Source organism: Branchiostoma belcheri, unplaced genomic scaffold, assembly GCF_001625305.1.
Source record: "Branchiostoma belcheri isolate BF01 breed outbred unplaced genomic scaffold, Haploidv18h27 scaffold54, whole genome shotgun sequence".
Classification (NCBI taxonomy): Eukaryota; Metazoa; Chordata; class Leptocardii; order Amphioxiformes; family Branchiostomatidae; genus Branchiostoma; species Branchiostoma belcheri.
Window position 1 is genome coordinate 1,157,182 of NW_017804176.1, and position 20,262 is coordinate 1,177,443.

At 42.5% G+C, this 20,262-nt stretch overlaps 2 protein-coding genes across 3 annotated transcripts; one reads left to right on the forward strand and one right to left on the reverse strand.

The window, feature by feature from the left end:
- Nucleotides 1-13: 13 nt before the first annotated feature.
- LOC109481243 (type II inositol 1,4,5-trisphosphate 5-phosphatase-like) lies at nt 14-11,657 on the reverse strand. 2 transcript variants are annotated; one of them, XM_019783783.1, is made up of 25 exons: nt 11,156-11,657; nt 10,667-10,746; nt 10,227-10,324; nt 10,003-10,032; nt 9,745-9,855; nt 9,352-9,483; nt 8,819-8,875; nt 8,372-8,486; nt 7,634-7,798; nt 7,251-7,352; nt 6,898-7,012; nt 6,320-6,436; nt 5,730-5,908; nt 5,273-5,384; nt 4,975-5,084; nt 4,624-4,759; nt 4,344-4,454; nt 4,029-4,097; nt 3,574-3,670; nt 2,915-3,150; nt 2,325-2,435; nt 1,985-2,069; nt 1,534-1,661; nt 1,097-1,208; nt 14-947 (listed from the first exon to the last, which is right to left on the reverse strand). In XM_019783783.1, exons 1-25 carry the CDS (start codon nt 11,210-11,212, stop codon nt 820-822), a joined length of 2,793 nt encoding a protein of 930 aa, XP_019639342.1. In that variant the 5' UTR covers nt 11,213-11,657; the 3' UTR covers nt 14-819. The 2 variants fall into 2 exon arrangements, with proteins under 2 accessions (XP_019639342.1, XP_019639343.1); XM_019783784.1 differs by lacking the exon at nt 8,819-8,875.
- A 398-nt stretch (nt 11,658-12,055) lies between these two features.
- On the forward strand, nt 12,056-19,745 carry LOC109481240 (WD and tetratricopeptide repeats protein 1-like). Its single transcript, XM_019783781.1, has 13 exons — nt 12,056-12,470; nt 13,175-13,258; nt 13,747-13,793; nt 14,256-14,367; nt 14,675-14,862; nt 15,231-15,508; nt 16,005-16,226; nt 16,690-16,807; nt 17,106-17,291; nt 17,654-17,889; nt 18,352-18,520; nt 18,922-19,114; nt 19,467-19,745. Exons 1-13 carry the CDS (start codon nt 12,423-12,425, stop codon nt 19,647-19,649), a joined length of 2,064 nt encoding a protein of 687 aa, XP_019639340.1. The 5' UTR covers nt 12,056-12,422; the 3' UTR covers nt 19,650-19,745.
- Nucleotides 19,746-20,262: the final 517 nt, after the last annotated feature.

Consider the following 20,262-nt stretch of genomic DNA (forward strand, 5'->3'; position numbering starts at 1 on the left):
ATTTAATGTCCAGATGGTTTTGTTAGCAAAATACAAGCTATACCCTATGACTCCACATATCTGGTACATACATGTACATGTAACAGTAAATACTCTATACAAACATATTATGCAAACAGCATGGAATGCACAGCGGGATGTCTATTAATTTTTATCAACCGGAACTGAGATAAATCAGTAATATATTTAGAAACAAAAACTGGACATGATAACGTTACTTTTGCGAGTAGTAAAAATCTTTCAACAACTGATGCAAACCAATAGATGAATACTAGCAGGTACCCCCCTCCCCACCTTCACCTACAAGGTAACCTCCCATTCCTTATTCCACACTTGAGTCAAACGGCCTGAGAAGATGGTACATGGTGGTATTTGTGTGTGTTTAACCTTAGGAACTAACTCCTACTGAACAATTTTTAGAAGAGTCACTTCTACTTGCTGTATCTTTAGATTCTTGAATAGATACAATTATAGATAGATATATTTGATATATAATTTAGATTCATTGGCCAAGAGCTCACTATTTCTATCAATGACTCTGGTCAGTTATGCTGTCACATCTCATTCTCATTGGGTATTATTCTATGTACAACTATAAGCTTTCTTCTCCCACCAAGCTGCTGATTGGCTAAGGTCCCATAAATCCACCATGCTGATTGGCAAGCAGGGCTTACCAGATACCTGTTCCAGTCCTTCTGATTGGCTAGCTTCCTCTTAGACTCCTGCCGATTGGCTAGTTTCCTGTTTAACTAACAGCAGGTTGCTGATTGGCCAGCATGTCACATACAGGAATTGCTGATTGGCTAGCTTCTCACCAGTTTAACCATCATACGGGTTCACAAGGAACTGGTAGACGAAGGTTGCCCTCCTGCGAGTTGTCTGTTGGTTGTTGTGTCTCCTGTTCTCATCCCTCTTCGGTCTCAGAAGGAGGACCCCAAATATCATGGCTGGAAGCAGAGAAAACATTACAAATTTGGAAATGTTCATGTTTTGCTTTTGCAGTGATAAAGACCTCAAAATCTTGACATTTATTTGTTTCAACTGCAAACTTTTAAACTTAAAATACTGCAATAACCTTGTATGAGTTATGTTTTACCTAATGTCTTTGGATCCAGCTTGTTGTCATCTGTATAACTCAGAAGTTCTCTGAGGAAAGCTGTCAGGTATTTGAAGACATTCTTGTGGTGTTCAGGGACCTGAGACATCAGCTGGGCAGGTAAGAAACAAGTGACAGGTAGCAAGCATTGTATTCAACAAATTGGGTGTTCAATTCTAATTAAATAGTCATTCAAATAGTTATCATGCTGCCACACAGTTACAGTAAAGTTTCCCAGTTAAGTTGCTGTATACGTAAGAGACAACCTAGGGCTGACAATAGTCTGCTAGAATGCTAGTACGTACTGCACCTTTTTACAGAGCTTAAAGTTGCTGAAAGAGTCCAGGCAAGATACACTGGTGATGCTGGCTAAGGCAGTTCACCCCCCTGTTCCCTGACCCCCTCCCCTCCCTGCCAATCTTCCCCCTCCCCCATACCTGTTTACAGAGCTCAAAGTTGCTGCATGAGTCCAGGCATGACTGGTAGTACTGATGAGGGATAACAGGCTCAGGTAGACTCTCCAGAAACATCAGCAGACATTCTGCCACAGAATGTGGTCGGCCAGCTGGGTCAGAAGTTAAGGGTTTACTTTAAACCACAATCTTTGAACATCCAGTCATAAACCCTAACAATGTCTGCACGTTTGTCATCTGTCCTGTGAGTTAACATCACCATTTGGTTATTTCAGCTTAAACCCTATAGCTAGAAAGTTGCAATATCTTACCTGCTTGGTCCAGTCTTTAATGCTAAGTACAACTGAGAAAAATGCTACAGACATCCTGGAGCTTGTTATGTTATGTGAGATAGGTGTACATGTAAAGTTAGAACAAGGTATATGTATACAGTATGGTTACATGTAGGTATGGTACAAGGCAACTGTAAGGATACGTATGGTATCAGGTATTCCTGTATCCAAACAGTCTCGGATCTCCTCAATCTCAGAGTGGAGTCCTGGCTGCTGGAACAAGTCCTCCTGCAACAAACAATTATACTATATTATAAAGCAAGAACAGATCAAGCTTGGAACAAGTTCTTCTATGCAAGGAAAAGTATCAAATGTGTATCTGTAGAGCAGGTCATTACTCCAAAACAAATTAACACACCAACACATAGTGGTACATGCAGTATTCAGTCAAACAAACCAGATTGACTTGGAGAACTTTAGGTTCAGGTTTTGCTGTTTGCACGTTTATGGCAGGTTTGTTTGTTTGCTTGTTTGTTTGTTTACCTGTCGCAGTGCATGTTTGTACAGATGATCGACCAGAAGCCAGATCTCCTTAGGAATGGGCAGGGGGTCAAATGAGTCCTCAGGAGATGTCTTACTGGGGGAACCAGCCTCCTGTGTGGGGAGAACATCACATCAGCACAAGGAAACACCATTGACATTGTAGTTTGTACTGTTGTTGAAACGTTTGTTTTGCATAACTGGTAAGCTCTCCTAAGCTTGAGGCTTAACTAGGCTAGTTTTGTATAGAATTTATAAGCTGCATTAGACTGGACTGTAAGGTTTGATCCACACACCCCAGCATAGACACCAACACCTTTCAGTTAAGTGTGGCAGGATCTTTCAGGACCTTTACATCCAATTCAAGAGGACATCCTTAACAGAAGCTTCTAGCTTTTGTAAAAGATACTCATTTTCACCTGAGATATCCTGTCCTAAGGGCACAACTGTTACAGTGGGGTCTCAAACCCAGAATCTTTGTAAGTCTGCAACTCTAACCACTAGACCACTTTGAAACCTACAACATCGAAGTACCACTAATCATCTGACCCTCCCCTTGGTCCAGGTACTGAAGTGTGACTATGTGAACATACCAGGTCGACCAGGCGAGCCACAGGCACCTCTCTGATTGGTCCCCTCATGTTGCACAGGGCCTCGACGGACGAACCAAAGCAGCTGGGGATGTAGTCGCCTTGGACGGTCACGAAGTAGTCCTTCCCTCCGTCAAGGTGCAGCACCAGTATGTCTTCAAGACGGTCCTCACCTGAGTTCAGCCTGCCCGCCGTGTTCTTATCCACATACACCTCAAACTCTATAGGGTAGCTGTCACCTAGAGCAGAGGAAAAGGTACATATACATGTACAATGTATAACCCACACCAAAGCAGATGTCCTGTCCACATACACCTCAAGAAGTACCTATAATAACTTGTATAGGCTTTTTTACTCCATAGGACAGGTGTTATCTAATAGTCATGTACAACAAGTTAAATAATTAATAATATAATATGTGTAAGGAAGCAGTCACACACATGTTCATTTCACACAAAATAAAGAAGTTTAAAAGTCTGATTTCCTTATATTTAATACATCTTATTATGAATTGAAAATAAATCTTGTTTTTCTTAAAAAAATGGCTAAAAAAAGCAGATCAGAAGAAAACAATAAAAAGGACAGCATACTATACAATCATTCTTTCCAAAGTAAGACAAGTACTGCAAGTACAACCTTGTCCAGAGGAAGACCAACCCTACCTGGCATGATAAAGCCTAGATATGGCTCAACACTCAGCCATGGTTTACAGTACTCCTTCTCATCAAGCTTACAGATAAACTCAAACTGACAGGGAACCTGTAAATAATAACAAACAACAATAGTCAGCCAGATGATCATCACACAGTCATGGTGCCTTTAAACAGCTAGGCAAGGATCTACCAAAACTTATCAGAAAGGGTTTGTAAACTGCAATGGACACATCAGTAATTGTATTGGGTCAGGACTTACATGTATATATTAATTGTAGTTACTTGACAATGTATATACATGTATGTAATGCTATCTGTATACCATCCTTTTACTGTGACCTGTACTTAACCCAGTGGGTATGTGTGTACAATAAAGGTCTTCATTCATATCAAGAGAATTATTCTGTCAACTGAAATTTGCTCTTCAACACATCCTATGGAGAAAGCATAATGAAACAGCCCACCTGCCCAGTGTTGGTGATGATGATTGTTCTCTTTTGAGGCTCCAAGAATTTGATGTGCTCGAACTTCAACTGAGAGGAAAAACATTAAAGCTATGAGTTTACATTCACATCACTTTGCAACAAGACAGACAATTAAGATATATAATAATCAAAAGTAATAAGTAATTAGTCTTCAAAATTTCACAACTTATCAATTAGATTATTCAAATAACTGATCCAAACACATATAGAGATATACAAAGCAGCATCCACTATTATACAAAACTGCAATATCCACTGCAATACTTTCCCTCAAAGCTAGGTGGCACCACTCACCTCCACACAGCTCAGAGAAACAGATGGGAGGAACTCATTCTCCAGCCTGTCCAGTTTCCTGATAACCTCCTCAAACACCCTCTTGTAGTTGTCTTCATCAATAACTTTGACCTGTATGGGATAAGTACAATATCTTAAATAAGAAAAGGGTAGATGTAATACAATCCTGACTGGTAACTCTACTGGGTCAGTACATACAGCTCTCCCTTCTATGGCCTTGGGGTTAGTATAAAGCACTGCATACTTTGCTAAAAGTTACTTCAGCAGTTGCAAAACTCACCCCAATGTCAAAGAGACAGGAGACAGGTTTGTGGTCGCTGAGCTTGAGGGATCTGTGAGATCGGTACTCCACCGCAGACACACTGTCACCCTTCCAGAGTACACGGTCACACCAGGCTGGCACACGGCACTTCTCACTGTAGTAAACAAATAACAGTCAGTATAATACTCCTTAAAGGCAGTTGCACCATGCTAACACATGCACAGCACTTCTGTTAATGCAGTGTTAGAAATACATGTACTCAGGCACCTGCAGTCTGCATTTTACAGACTGAGACATTTTCAACATTGCAAAACAAAAATCAAGTAGCAAAAGATTGTGTAACACAGTTAATCTACATGTATACCATACCTTGTATCCCAGTCATCTGTGCCTGGGTCATACTTGTAGGTTGGAATGAAGTTGACATTTGCTTCACTGAAGTCATGGAATACATTCCCCTCAGCCATTTGCCTTGTGAGCTGGATAAACAATAGGAACAAAAGGAATCATTTCTGTACTGGATGTAATATGCACTGAGGGTTGATGATAAAACAGTGGTTACATAGGAGGATGGAAGAGCAGAGTATGACCGCCTGTTGAGCCGTCTTCAAGGAGACTGCATTATTTTTGTACCATAGTCTTGAATGTACACATCAAGTAGACAAACCTGGTCATGGGTCAGAAGGTCACTGAACATCTTCTTGTCTATCAACATCTTGACTTCATTGTTCTCGATGTCACTCAGTCTGTAGTTCAGATCCCCTACCCACAATACCACACTGCAAAAAACAAAACAAACAAACAACACACACTATAAGTATAAGTGTCACAATACACACTATACATATGGCAATATACACTATACGTATGGCAACACACAATATGGCAATACACACTATAAGTATGGTAATACACACTATACTGTAAGTGTGATGAAACACACTATAAGTGTGGCAATACACACTATAAGTGTGGCAAACAATCAGGTCCACAATACACACCATAAAAGTGGCAGAGTCATCAACAGGTTGATGTTGGCCACTTGTATATACTGCAAAGAAGAAGAAGTAAAGCAAATCTAAACATTATGATCCTATCTTCAAAAATGATGATGCTGTACATACTTGTGCTTGTGTATAGTCAGCGGTGGTTGTGTTAGGTTGAACTGCATGCGGGCGCAGATGTCGCTGTAGTCCTGGTTGCGTCTCTCGTACAGTTCGGTGTGAGCAGCGAGGTGAGAGTTGACGATACAGAAGCTAGTGTTGTGGAAGTCAAACCTGACAGCCACACCTCCCTTGTTTCCCTGCCATCACATTATTTGCACCATAAATAAATCATTTTGCAAAGGTCTGATATATTAGTCTGACTTGTAGTATTGTTCTTTGACAATTGTTGCCACACAACATACCCTGTAGAACTGTTAAACAATAAAGTTCATTCATTCATTCTCATAATTTTATGCCTCACGAATAGTTTTAATATTTGTAGGACACATCTATTGGCCTTTGATCATGAATATTGTGACAGTAAATTGCAATTAGCTAGCCACTAGCATTTTGAAGTAAATAAGTTAAGTCACTGCATGCTATATTGCTACTGTCACAAATAACATTTAATCTTTGTTTAGTAGGGGCAACAGCAAAGACAACTACAGTTAATGTAAATTCAATGTGGATGTATTTGCCAGTATATAGGACTGGAGGTCATGACAAACCATTTTTCCCATGATGCCTGTTCCCACAGTCTGAGCCTCAATTTGAGACAGGAACTTGTTGTGCTCACTTCTGACGAACACCAGCAGCATCATTCCCACCAATCGGATCAGCCGTACCTAAACACAACAACACACATCATTCCCTGTGACCAATCGGATCAGCCATACTTTACACAACATTGTTCACAATTAACAGTCGGCACATTGGCAGAACGTACTGCACCTGTGCAAAACCCCATTTTTCACGGTTTTGGTCGGATTTTTGGTCAACATTGCATCAGTATTTTGCCTGTTGAAACTACTGACGGAGTGTTGACCTTATATGTGCGAATACGACCTTATATGAGACGTTCTGCCAAAGTGCTATATATGCACAATACCTTACGGATTTTGCACAGGTGCAGTACGTTTTGCCGACGTGCTAACAGTAGTATGTATGTAGCACAGATGTAGTTGTACCATACTGGAAAGTCTCTACCCATCAACAACTAACCTCAAATAGTTTAGTATCACATTTAGTACACAGTATCATGGTACATGTAGTAAGTTTAGCAGTACAGTTTGTGGAAGTAGCTTACCCGTCTATAGCTGGCCCCAGGGTGGAGCCCATGTGTGACAGCCTTCACCCACTCCTCTTCCCTCGCAGAGTCGTTAAACAGGAACGCCTCTTTACTCAGGTCCAGCTCCTGAAAACTAAACATGACAGGAAAGTTATAGTGGCTGCAACATTCACAAGGAAGTGGTATAAGATTGTACGATTACATACTGAAAGCATTCTTAGGATATTCGTGCAAGCGTCGTACAAAATGAAGCTGTCTTGTTATGGAAAAGGCTGTTTTTCTGTCGCAGCCCTCATGAAAATACTATAACATCAACATCATAACGACATTCTACAGCGAACGTGGTCGCATGTCCCTACAGTAGGACCTACCCTACAGCGTAGAGATCAGGTGGTGTGGAGTCAGAAGCCAGCCAGGCCTTCAGACTTTCTGTGGCAGGCTGGCCGTTTACATTCCATGTCCCTGCAAATATTCTGGGTGCAAACAAAACGCAATGAATATAGGAGTTCATTCATTATCAATCCAAATTGTTTTGCTCATGAAAGGTTTTATAGTGACTTAGTTTTATTCATCATAATAGGTGCACACTTTGAGGTGCTTGTTCTTACATGAATGTCTTGAGAAGCAAGTCATGAGATCCATACAAGTATGACTGTGTTTTCAACTGAATGTCTTGAATGTGTGTACAAACCTGAAAGCCATGAAATCTGTGTGAAACTTCTTACCCGAATGTTTCTTAAGATGCAATACTTACCTGAATGTCTTGAGATGTGTGTACTTGGCCTCCTCCTTGAGCATGTACATCCTGACAATAGGTTCCCTGACAGACGGCCTGTTGGCTAACATGGGTCCCATGGTGCTGACTGAACCCCCCCTCACCACAGGCTCAGAACTGCCTCCATCTGCCTCCGAGTCCACTCTGGGAGGAACATGGAGACATCCGTGAATAGTTTCATCAGGTTGGTAAGACACTGAGTAAAGAGACTCTTTTTATACAATCAAGTCTTTTATTCAGCCGACGTTTTGATGACTGTCTGTCACCCTCCTCAGGGCAATTCTAACTGGTTCACATTGCACAGCAGCACAGGTGTCTCTGCTACAGGTGCATGATTCAGATTACTCAGAACATGGAGACAGTTTGAAAATACTTGTAGAGTTTGAAATATGCTGTAATTACACAAATTACATAAACATGTGCAAGAAATATGGGAAGAAAGAAATCAGAGATGGCAGACTTCACCGCATTCATATGAAATGTGTCATCATGTAATTACCTATACTGCATTGATTTGCCCATACTTGCAGTTGGAAACATTGACAGACAAACACACCAACAAGCCAAAAACAATTCTTCACTCCCCTGGGATGAAGTACTGTAAAAGGAAGAGTATCATGTTGTGTTTGTCTGTACGTATGTGTTTGTATAAATTTGTTTATGATTATGTTTCAACAACAAACTTGGCACATAGATTCCTAAAGTACATGTACTTACTCTGTCCAAGGGTCCTGCTGTGATGATGTGTCTTCCCAAGAGGTCGATGAACTCTGAACGGAGAGTTTATCAGCAAAGTTGTCCTCAAACCCCTCCATGCCCATGTTCTCTGCAACTGTCACAAACAGCCATGTCAGTTTCCATGTTATAAACAAGTGGTACATCTTCAACATATGTCTACATCATATGTAGACATACTGCACCTGTGCTAAACCCAGATTTTTCTTTGTTTTTGTTGGATGTCTGGTCAATGTTGCATCAGAGTTTTGCCTGTGCAAAACTTTTCCGAAACCAAAAGTCTTAAACAAGATTCTGCCAAAATTCCATGCATTACAGGTTTTGTGCAGGTGCAGTATGTGCTGCCAACATGCTATACGGAGGTACATCGAGAGAAAGGTACAGGCACCCCGTCCTTTACTTCCTTTGACAAATCAAACAGGCACTTACAGGCGACCGGTGTGGTGGGTCCTGATGGGGGCTTCACCAGTGCACTCCACGGCCAGTCTATGTCGTAATTCGTCAAATATCCAACACAGGGGAGAGAAGTTAAGAGAGAAATGGGTGGATCAAACCCTCACTGTGCCATGGGCTGATTACAAAGTTTGTTAAGAACAAATTCTCATCAGCCTTGGCACAGGAGGGTTAAGGTGAACACAGTTAGTTATGGAACTTGCCAGTTTGAAAAAAGTGTCTAATAGTATGTGAAAAAAGTTTCAGATGATTAATAAGCAACACCATCTCGGTCTGACACGACTCAACCACGAGTGTCTGTTGCCTTTACTTCAAACAAAAGTAAGGAACACAAGTAGAACATTTTCACAAGCTGACAAGGAAAACAGACAGGAGCAACATGAGGAGATATGTTAGAGCAGAACTGATGATGGTTATACTAATAGTAACAAAAGAACAAGAGACTTCATCTAGAACATCAAGTTGAAGGACAAAGAGAAGAATCCGCACAACAAGAGTCCAGGCCTTACCCTGAGAAGTTTGCTGAGAAGGGCTGCTGAGAGGGTCAAACTCAGTCAGGTCAGTTGTGGCCAGCTTCTGGGTGTATTTCTGCAGCCAAGCGAAGGGCTGTAACACCCCTGCTGGGGGTTTACTGGTATAGACTGGGAACAACAGGAACAGTAAAATCAGTAACAAACGAAATAATCTGCAATCTGGAGACCCAGACTATTTCAGCTTAGGAGACCTAAGGCTAAACCGATGACCGAGGACCCAGGTTACTTTCCAAGTAACCAAAACTTGTGCTACTTGTTGAGACCTAAAATTAAATGTCATCATCATAGCTTGTCCAAAGATCAAGACTACTTTATCCTGCCGACCAAGACAAGTTCTAAAGAAACCAAAAATGCCTAAAGGCTACTTACGACTTATGGCCCTCCTTAGGGCTGTGAGGAAGTTCCCTGACTTGGAGCCAAAAGGAAGCTCCAGAGTCAACACCTGTCCACTTCCACACACCTTTACAGGTACATCTGAACCTGCAGGGACAAACAATAGATTACAACAATACACAAACTACAGGTAAACAAGTGTACACCTGTCCACTCCCACACACCTTTTTAGGTACAGCTGAACCTGCAGGAAATTCACAAAAAGCACAATTGCAACATAGAAAAAGAGCTTACCAATCAGGTGGGCTTTAGCTGGGTCGTTAACTGTAATGGGAAAGACAGAAAGAAGCACAGATGAAATGTTTGGACAAAATTGTGGATTTACAATACTGGTATGACAGGTACCATAATTAAGGAAATAATGATGTCCTTCTGGCCTGATAAGCAAGTATTAGAAGTATGTCTTTAGACGTGTACTTATTGATAATTAAGGAGATCATGTTCTCCTTTGTACTTACTGACTTCCACGGTAAAGTCCTCCTTGACAGGAATGACCTTCTCTAAGGTCAGGTCAGACCCCTGGACAGGCATACGCTTGGTGCTGTACATAAAGAACCTGGGGGGGAAAGCAAGCAAGTCAACAACATGGCTCAAAATACCCCCCTCAAATCTCCTCCTAGCTTCTTACCACTCTACAAGCAAAACACACAAGCACAGCGAAAACAATACGTCTGTCCCATTCCACTTATGTGCAGAACATAAGGGTGGTGCCCATCTCCATTTCTGTAACCCTTGGGCCACACAGCTGTGCAAGCACTACAGCAGGGGGGTAGCCTGCTGGTACTGTTGTGTGTTTGACCTTCCCATTCTCTTTCTCATAGATGATTAGTGCTAAGCAGAGAAAGCAGTATGTACCATTTTTAAAAGTCTTTGGTATGACGTAATAAACAAGACTTACCCAAATCCTGTCTTGGCCTCGACCAGAGCGACCACTCTGCTACCTTGCACCAACTCCTGCACCAGGACCGCATCCACCGCGTGGGGCAACGTTAAGGGTGACTTTTTGCTGCAGTAACTTATTTACATTCGAATTCGGATAATCATAGGTATATACAAGTTACACCTGTCTTCAGACTCATTCTCAGTCACTGATCGGAAACGGCTTATCCAGTTAACTTACTTAATATGATTTATTTTGTACCATGTAATGTTCAACCTGGATGGACTTCATTGACATGTTATGGTGACCTCTATAATATAATTCAGCAGTGGTGTTTGTTTGAACACTTATTACTATTACTACATTGCTGTTGTAATCATAAATCAAGAAGCATTTCGTTAATTACTACTTACAGAACTTACTTAACATGACGAGGGCACAATCTAAACACCTACTCAAAGTATACTGAAGTAGCACACGGCTACCGAGGTTCCCAGTAAAGGATATTGAGACGCATTTTTCCTCGACCGCGAGAGTTTCCTGTACCGTCCCGGACGGATCCATGTGTGTTTACATCAATAATTAAAAACAGTCAGCTGGGAAATTGTACGACAGTTGAGAAGGTTCACAAGTTCATCACCGTCTGGTATAACATCTCAGGCGTAACCGCGATGACATCGCTTCCACAGGCAGAGAATGTTTCTTGTGAGGAGTCTGGTACAAGTCTCAAGTTGTCTCAAGGAGCTAGAGCAGACGACAAGACACCTGGCCGGTGGGTGGGGCGATCACGATCGGTTAGGAAATGCCGTCTCTACGAACCTACAGGGACCGCGGGTGTTACAGATAGTTAGTGGACCTTTCAACTAAATAACACGACTATTTCTGCTTATGGAAAACTTCCTGTTCCGGGTAAATGTAGGTTAAAATCGACGAAATGTGGCCGTTTTCCGGATAACGTCCGCCATGTTGGTTCTGGTCGTGCAAACTCTCGCGAGATCGAGCAGTCACGCGTGAGTTACTCTTTTAAGTAGAGTTCAAGGGTCACAAGGCCTCCGGAATCCCGCTTGCTTTGAAAAGTTTGATATGTTATGTCCTTGGTTATAGTAATAACCGCTTGCAATTATATTTTCGAAATGTTCCGAAACGGGCATTTCGTGCATAGATGTCGTAAAGTTTAGGAAATGTAACTTATTTTGTATTCGCCTCTAATCCTTTCGGGCGAGAGGAATGATGGACTGGAACGGAGCCAGTTTGGCAACCACAACTAGCAACTTCTACAGGGCCATTTGCCAAGTGCATAGTGTGCCGAAATATAACCCTCTAAACGCAGAATCAATCTTTCTTTTGGGACAAGCCGTGCAGCAGCGCTACCTACCGGTGTAGTGATGAGGTGCAGCGCCAAATATACCTGCAGGTCAGGGGTGAAGTCAGTGCGCATGTGTCGGCACGGTCTGTCAGCAGAAGATCCCAAGCACAGAAATATATACTTGACCCTTGAAGACGGCAGTCTCAGCCGAAATCGGACTCAAGTTTCCTTGGGTCGACCGGAAACACCTTGATCGAGGGACAAGGGCACAGCCGCCCTCTTCTTGTTTTCCCCGGAGGTCTGTTTTCTCTATAACCACCGAGGAACCACCATAATAATTTCTGGCCGCTGCACAAGTTCACGTCACTAGAAGTAAAAGCTGATGAAGCATCACGATCTGATCGGCCGGGAGGAATATAATGTCTGGTGGGAGTCCGGCTGCAGATAGAAGCCTGCCCGTCAGCACTAATGGCAGACACAAATATCACACGGCTAGCGGGACAGAGGGAGACCGGGGTAGGTGTTTAAATAACACTGTGATAACAACATACCATAGCTGATCGTAAATAACAAGTCTAGGTGTAACGTCTGTTATATGCGTACAATAACAAATAAAGAGTGATGTTATGGGAAGTACTGATGTACAGAATGTGTACGACAATAACAACTAGTATTAGTACACAGGGACACAACGTAGGTGCAACAGCGCAGCTGAATGGTGTACGTAAATTATATATTAGATATTATCATCATATTGTTGGGTATATAATTTGAGATAAATTCATGTAATAACGATGTTGTTGAGATAATGTTTTATATGATGTGATAGCTGTTATATACTGTATGTATTTATTCATTCTTAGAATGCTGTATGAAACATTCTGATAACTATATTCTAGTAATACAATGTAGTTTTATGATCAATCGAAAACTGATATTATAAGGTCAGCTAATTTGAGTGCTGCAATGTTCCAGTTTAAGGTTAACTTTAAATTATCAAATGAATCTCCAGTATTGTAACGGTAGGGTTCAAGTGCCGCTTACAAACCCATTCCAATGGGTCCAGAGCTTTTGGATATCCGGAGTAGTTGTGCACTGGCTGCCTGGGTTCAGTGCAGGTTTGCTTCCCGGCGTCCCGTGAGTCAGGGGTTTTCCTGATTTTACTCACTCTGTTTGTTTTAGTATGGTTCTAACTGTTTCTAACCCCGTCCTGCCTGTAGGATCGAGCACGGCTCCACTTTGAGCGCTCGCTGCAGGTCTGCCCACCATGGGTGCAGCGGATGGGTCTGGAGGCCGAGCTCTCGGTAAGACCATCATGGAACGTGATTGAAATCATGATTGAAATACAGGGGTTGAAATACCCCTCCGTTTGCAAGTTGGTGCAGGTAAAATTGGTGCAGTGTGACTAATTTTTTACCGGTGTGCACTGGTGCAATAGCGCATAAAAATACCCAATAAAGAACTGAAAAGAACCAGAACCCATGGAGTTTTTCTTCATTTTTCATATTTAATAGAAGGTACTAAGTCACTGCCATGGTAGTTTATTCTCTCGACAGTGTTATCAAATATTGGATACTATTATAGTTACCACACATACTTTTGGTTGTGTACTACCTATTATTTTTGAGGGGTGCAACCAATTTTTTTTTGGTGCAAGTAATTTTTTTTCAACTGCACCAGTGCAAGTTGACCCCAAAAACTATTTCGACCCTTGAAATTGTAGAAAGTGTTTCTCTGGACTATTGTACATTGTACATGGCATAACTTCTGGCATTCTGTTCTGTTCCACCAGGGCCACAGTGGCTGTGTCAACTGTCTGGAGTGGAACGAACAGGGCAAGTAAGTAATAACCTGATAAACTATTAGGATATAACAAGTCAAGTCAAGTCAAAGTTTATTGCACAACGATTGTCACAGGTACAATGTATGGCAAATAATAAGATTACTAGTACACAGGATAAATATGATAATAAAGACAGGCACTTATAACCTGATAGACACGGTAGGTAGCATAAACAGTTATGTTACACAAGAAAACAGTTACTCAAGCAACTTGATAGATTTTGAGAATAATCAAGTTATATACATTGTAGTTGATGGGAATATTATGGTAACTTAGAGCTAGCCTAGATGCAAGACAATTTCCAGGGTCTACACAGACCACTGCTCCTCCTTAGCTCATGCCCTCAGAGAAATTTTACCACAGATTAGAGGCTGTGGTAAGGCTACTAATAATGGTAACCTGATGATTTGGGTGATCGCCAGTGGTTCAGATGACCTGTATGTTGTTGTGTGTTACAGTTTACTAGCTAGTGGTTCAGATGACCTGAATGCCATCATCTGGCAGCCTCTGGTCCACAAGCAGCTCTGCCTCCTGCGCACAGGACACCAGGGAAACATCTTCTCTGTAAAGGTCAGACATTAGCTAGTTGTTACATCTACAATGTTTGTAAATGCACTTTAAAATTTATTATTATTAAATGATGCAATATTGACTAGGAACATTTTTACCAAAACGGATTGGTAACAGTTGGGTGGCATCATGTCAAGGCTCAAAATGCCCACCTGCATTTTGCAAAAAAACTTTTTCAGGTTGCAAATTTTCAATGTTACCTGTACCAGTGCAGGCATGCAGAAAAAAGGATTTCGAGCATGCTCATGGATAATGCTCCTTGTAGTCTTACTGATTTGACTAAAGATTAGTTCCTGTTTGATCCTAGTTCCTGCCGAGTTCGGGGGACAGGATTGTTGCCACAGCGGCGGCGGACTGTAAGGTTCACGTCCACGACATCAACACCAAGGAAGTGACGCAGATGTTCACGTGCCACACGGGGAGGGTGAAGCGACTGGCCACCGCGCCCAACGTGCCTTACATGTTCTGGAGCGCCTCCGAGGACGGGACTATCAGGTAGGGCATTTTTTTCAATATTAATGTTAACAATTCTATAATCAATCAGTATAAATAGTACAATTCAGCCTAGTGCTGCCAGGTCTATTGAGAAATGAACTATTTTGATGATGTTGCTGAAAAGTTAATAAAAACAATAGGTTATAAAAGGATAAAAATCAACATTGTAACAAAACAAGTTTGATGAAATGTGAGACAAACCAGAGGTCTTGTGCCTTACATGTTTTGGATATACTTAGAGGAAGGAACTATAACAGGAGAAAACCTTAAAGATAACGCTGGCCTCTGCCTTTAACTTTTTCAACAGTTGTTAATGTGTTCAACAGTTGTTTGTTTTTACTGTATGTTGTTGTTGATGTTTGTTGCAGGCAGTTTGACCTGCGGATGTCGTCGCGGGACGCCATGATCCTGGTGGACCTGACCCAGTACTGCGGCACCAGCGTCGAGGTCAAGTGCATCGCTATCAACCCGCGCCGCCCGGAGATCATGGCCGCCGGCGCCAACGACCCCTACATCCGCATGTACGACACGCGAGCCGTCACCGCTCACCGCACCAAGCACGCCGAGCGGAGAAGGGGAGGGTTCCACGGCTCGTCCGAGGCAGAACTCAATCTTCCAGCAGGCTGTGCACAGTACTATGTAGCAGGTACGGCACCCTGGCTGCATTCCTGTAGACAGCTTACTACACCTAGTACCCATGCACACCTAGTGAGGATAGCAGCCCAGTTTTTCTCTGCAGCCTAAGCAAAAAGTTACATCATGAAAGTTCCTAATATACTGTTCTTACCTGTATTGTCATTGCCAGGCCGTGAAGGTATTGTACTACTTTTTTATACAGTACTATTGTTACTGTACAGGTCTCTTGGACTAGGATTTTTATAGTGAGACTGTTTCCTCCCCAGACTATGTTTGTTTAACTGCACTGTTCTTACAAACATGTTAAAAAACAAGTTAAAAATTTTGATCCAACACGACCAGTCACTCTGGCCTTCCCCATCAGTAGACCGACCCATTGAGACTTGTCACGTGGGTTCTTTGAAGTGTGACGTCAACACTGGGTCAAAGGTATCTGATAGACGATGTCAGCCCCCATTGTGGTTATAACTGATCTTACAAACACCTGTGCTCCCCCCCCCCCTCAGGACATCTCCCCATGAAGCAGAGTGACTACCAGAGGAGGTTCCGCACGCTGGTCTCCACGTACGTCACCTTCAGCCCCGATGGGAATGAACTCCTGGTGAACCTGGGCGGCGAGCAGGTCTACCTTTTCGACGTCGTGCGGCCCAGAAAGCCCCACAGGTTCCAGCTAGGAGACTACATGCCTGCCACACTACAGCCACATGATAATGGGGTGGTTAGTAAAGGTGGGTAGGACGTAGGACAACTGCCGTTTAGGCCAAAATCTGCTAGTCAACCAACTGGATATGATTTTGGCAACGGTCAGACGTTTCAGGTAGCATCTACTACCTTTCCTCAGTGACACTGGTGAGATGTAAATCTGACTGTTTCTAAAATTGCATCCAGTTGCTTGAGTTACTGTATTTTGGCATATCTTATTACCTTCGTTGACATAACTGCAGTGTAGAACTGTTGTAGGAATATGCTGTGATTTCAGATGACCAGACATAGTAACAAGATGTTTAGTGAAGGTAAAATACTTGATTTGTGTATTTGAGCTACTTTGAATTCAATTAAATTTGCTGGAACTTATTTTTGCAGTAGAAAAGGAAATTTCCAGCTTAAAGATTGTGGTTGACACAATTCTGTTTTACAGTAATGATACATTTGAAATGCACAAGATTTACAGTATTTGTGCTGTGTTCACAGCCCACCACAGTGCAGCCCACGCAGCTGCCAGCACCAGTAACGGAGTCACCAACGGCATCGCTGCCAAACTGCACCACACCAACGGCTTCAGTCTGCTGGAGGGCAAGCAACAACCCAGGTTAGCCCTAGTCTGTGACCCACGGTTATACTGACTCTAACACATACTATGGTAATACAAAATGTACATGTACTGACAAAAAACAATCAGTTTCTAACCTGCAGTAATACCAGACTCTAACCCATGGTAATTCTAATGTTAACCCACAGTGTTACTGTAACACTGTGGGTTAACATTAGTAACACTTCTTCAAGTCAACTTTTTCCATGACTTTTTGGATTGTGAGTGCCTAAAACAGTTGAGACTGTTCTGTAGACATGTCCCCTTCTCTGATGAGATGTCCTTTGTTCTTTTCCAGGGCATCCCTCAAGCCGGCAGGAAACCTCCCTCCCCGAGCGGAGGCTCTGAAACTCCGAGCCAACGAGGTGTTCTGTCGGCAGCAGTTCTCCCTGGCCATCGCGCTGTACAACCAGGCCATCCAGCTGGCACCCAACTCTGGCATCCTGTACGGCAACAGGGCAGCTGCCTACATGAAGAGGGGATGGTGAGTTATCCTGACCACACACTGGTGTATAACTCACTCACTCACTCTTTGGTTTAACATCTGTTGTCCCCCACCTCCCAAGGGATAGACGTACTTGCATGCTGATACTGAGCCCACCATATGCCTCTATCCTGTGAGTTCATGCCATGTAAGTTGAGGTGGTGGTGTTTACTGTAGGTTTTGTTTAGTGGCATGGACAACTATTCCCCACTGCAAGACTGCTACACTGTGCTGTTGTTGTTTGTGATTACCATTTGTATTTACTGTTTATGTTTACAGTTAGGGATGGAGATATCTATTCAGCACTGGCAGACTGTCCCATGGCACTATTATCAACAGTTTGTGTTTACTGTTACATTTAGGGATGGAGACATCTATTCAGCACTGCGAGACTGCCACACGGCCCTGTCCATTGATCCCAACCATATCAAGGCGCACTTCCGGCTGGCGAGGTGTCTGCACGAGCTGCAGTGGACAAAGGAGTCCCTGGACTGTCTGAACCAGTTCCGGGGGAGATTCCCCGAGCACGCTCACAGCCAGGCCTGCGACATGCTCGACAAGGACATCAAGGCATCGCTCTTCTCCAAGTCTGACCATGGTGAGATTTTCCCTATGAAAAAAAATGTGTCTCCAGTTTCAGTCCTTTTTTCAGACTTTCCTTTTTAGACTTACATGTAGGCTGTAAGGATTTAAAAGAACACTGAAGCCACAGGTATGATAATACTAAAAAACTGATCATATTTTATATGATATGGCTTTTAAGGAAAGAAAACCCTTAGAGACATAAACAATAAGGTTCCTCTCTCTTCAGATGGTATGTGGCATTTGCTTCAAGTCTAATGTTGTTAAAAGGATATATATGGCTGTTAAAAGGATAGGAGTTTTGATTCAAGACATTGAGATTCAAGACATTGAGATCCAAGACAAGGAGTTAAGGGTGTTAAAGATGACAAATAAGGAGTTATACAATAAATTAAAGGTTGATAAAGTTACAGTAGACAAGGCATTGTAGGTAAGGCTTCCAGGCTTTATAATTCACTTTGGTTTGATTTTTCTGCAGATGAAGATAAAAGTACCAAGTCCGACACATCGCCCAACCGGAGGAGACAAGGAGACGCCATGTCCGAAGCAGAAAAGACGCTACGAGAAACCGCCTTAGATTACGAGATGAGATTCTGTGGGCACTGTAACACAACCACAGACATCAAGGAAGCCAACTTCTTCGGAAAGTAAGATGTCTAAAAACTTTTCCTTATTGAGTTGCTCTTTGTGTATCTAACTTATTTATTTATCCATCATTTATTTCTGTTTTATTTAAACAGGGTCGCTCATATCTTTGGCTTTGCACTCCTTTACAGTGGGGCCCTGGAAAACACACATTACATGTGACATGTGTTTATTTTAATGAGACATATCATTATCCACACTTTACATGCAATGGTAATCAAAAATTTGACAGACGGGGCCATTACTCCTATGCTGACCATCACATTGTGCAGCAAGTTTCCTTGCCATTTCTGTGACTGTCACAGAATTTTGGGACATGCAGGGAGGCGTTGCTATAAAAAATTGTAAGAAATATGCACATTTGTAATGGACTAATGGTCAGTATTTTCTCCTCGTTATGCAGCAATGGTCAGTACATCGTTGCCGGGTCTGACGATGGGTCATTTTTCATGTGGGAGAAGAAGACGACGAACATCGTCCGTGTCCTGCGGGGCGATGACTCCATCGTCAACTGTCTGCAGCCCCACCCCAGCCACTGTCTCCTAGCAACCAGCGGCATCGACCCAGTTGTCCGACTGTGGAGCCCCAGGCCAGAGGTAATAAAAAAATAAAAAAAACACACACTGAGAGCATTTTTGTGTTCTTCTTCATTTTGTCCCGCAGGATATCTATAAGGAGTATGTTGATGAAGGTTAGACATCCAGGTAAAACAATATTCAAAGACAATTCAAACTCTACTACTGGATGAATAACTTCCGGACATTTTAGTGACATCTGTCACTCTTCTTCATTGTCACTAAATGAACTGAGAGCACAAGTTGACACTAATCACGTGTGATTTCTAAGGAATGTGAATTTCTGAGGTTGTGTGGCAAAAAAAATTATCATGCAATAATTTACCATCACGTTGCATATTCTGACCAGTTTGTTTGTTTGTTTGTCCTTAAGGACGGGTCTAACGAGGAGCGTCTGGTAGAGGAGATGGAGTCCGCAGCACTGGCCAATCAGAAGAGGATGAACGCCGACCCCCTGGAGGTCATGCTGCTGAACATGGGGTATCGAATTACGGGCATCTCAGAGGGGTCCGATGACGAGACTGGGGACGGGCCTGCCCAGTGTCGGCCTAGCTGATCCTGGCGACATGCACGGACACACACACATACACACTCACACACATACACACGAACAAACACTCATACACACACACACACACACACACACAAACACACACACACACACACAGTCACTCACACACACATATTACACACACGTGTGTATATGTCTATGTCACACACACACACACACACACATACACAAACACACAATCACATACACACACACACACACACACACACACACACACACAATCACACACACACACACACACACAGTTCAGACCTACCAAGTGTTGGCCAAGTTGACTCTGGCAAGGCTGCAGCTGTGGTGACTTCTGTGTTGCTAGTGTTATTTTCTGGTCCCTTCTATGCCATTTGTACATCTATACAAACCTGTTGGCATTATTTTTGTAGGACGATGATCATTTTCAGACAAAACGTAAGAAGTCCTAAAGATCCTGGCTCAGAGGAAGCTGGGAAATCTAACTAGTTTACTTTGGTGTAAGGTACAGTACCTAGTACAATTACTGGTAATTTATGATGTTAGAATGGAAAAAAACAGTAAAAGAATTTTTTTAAAGGAAAGGGAACAAACTTCCGTTTTTTACTTGCAGGTTCCTGAATCCTAT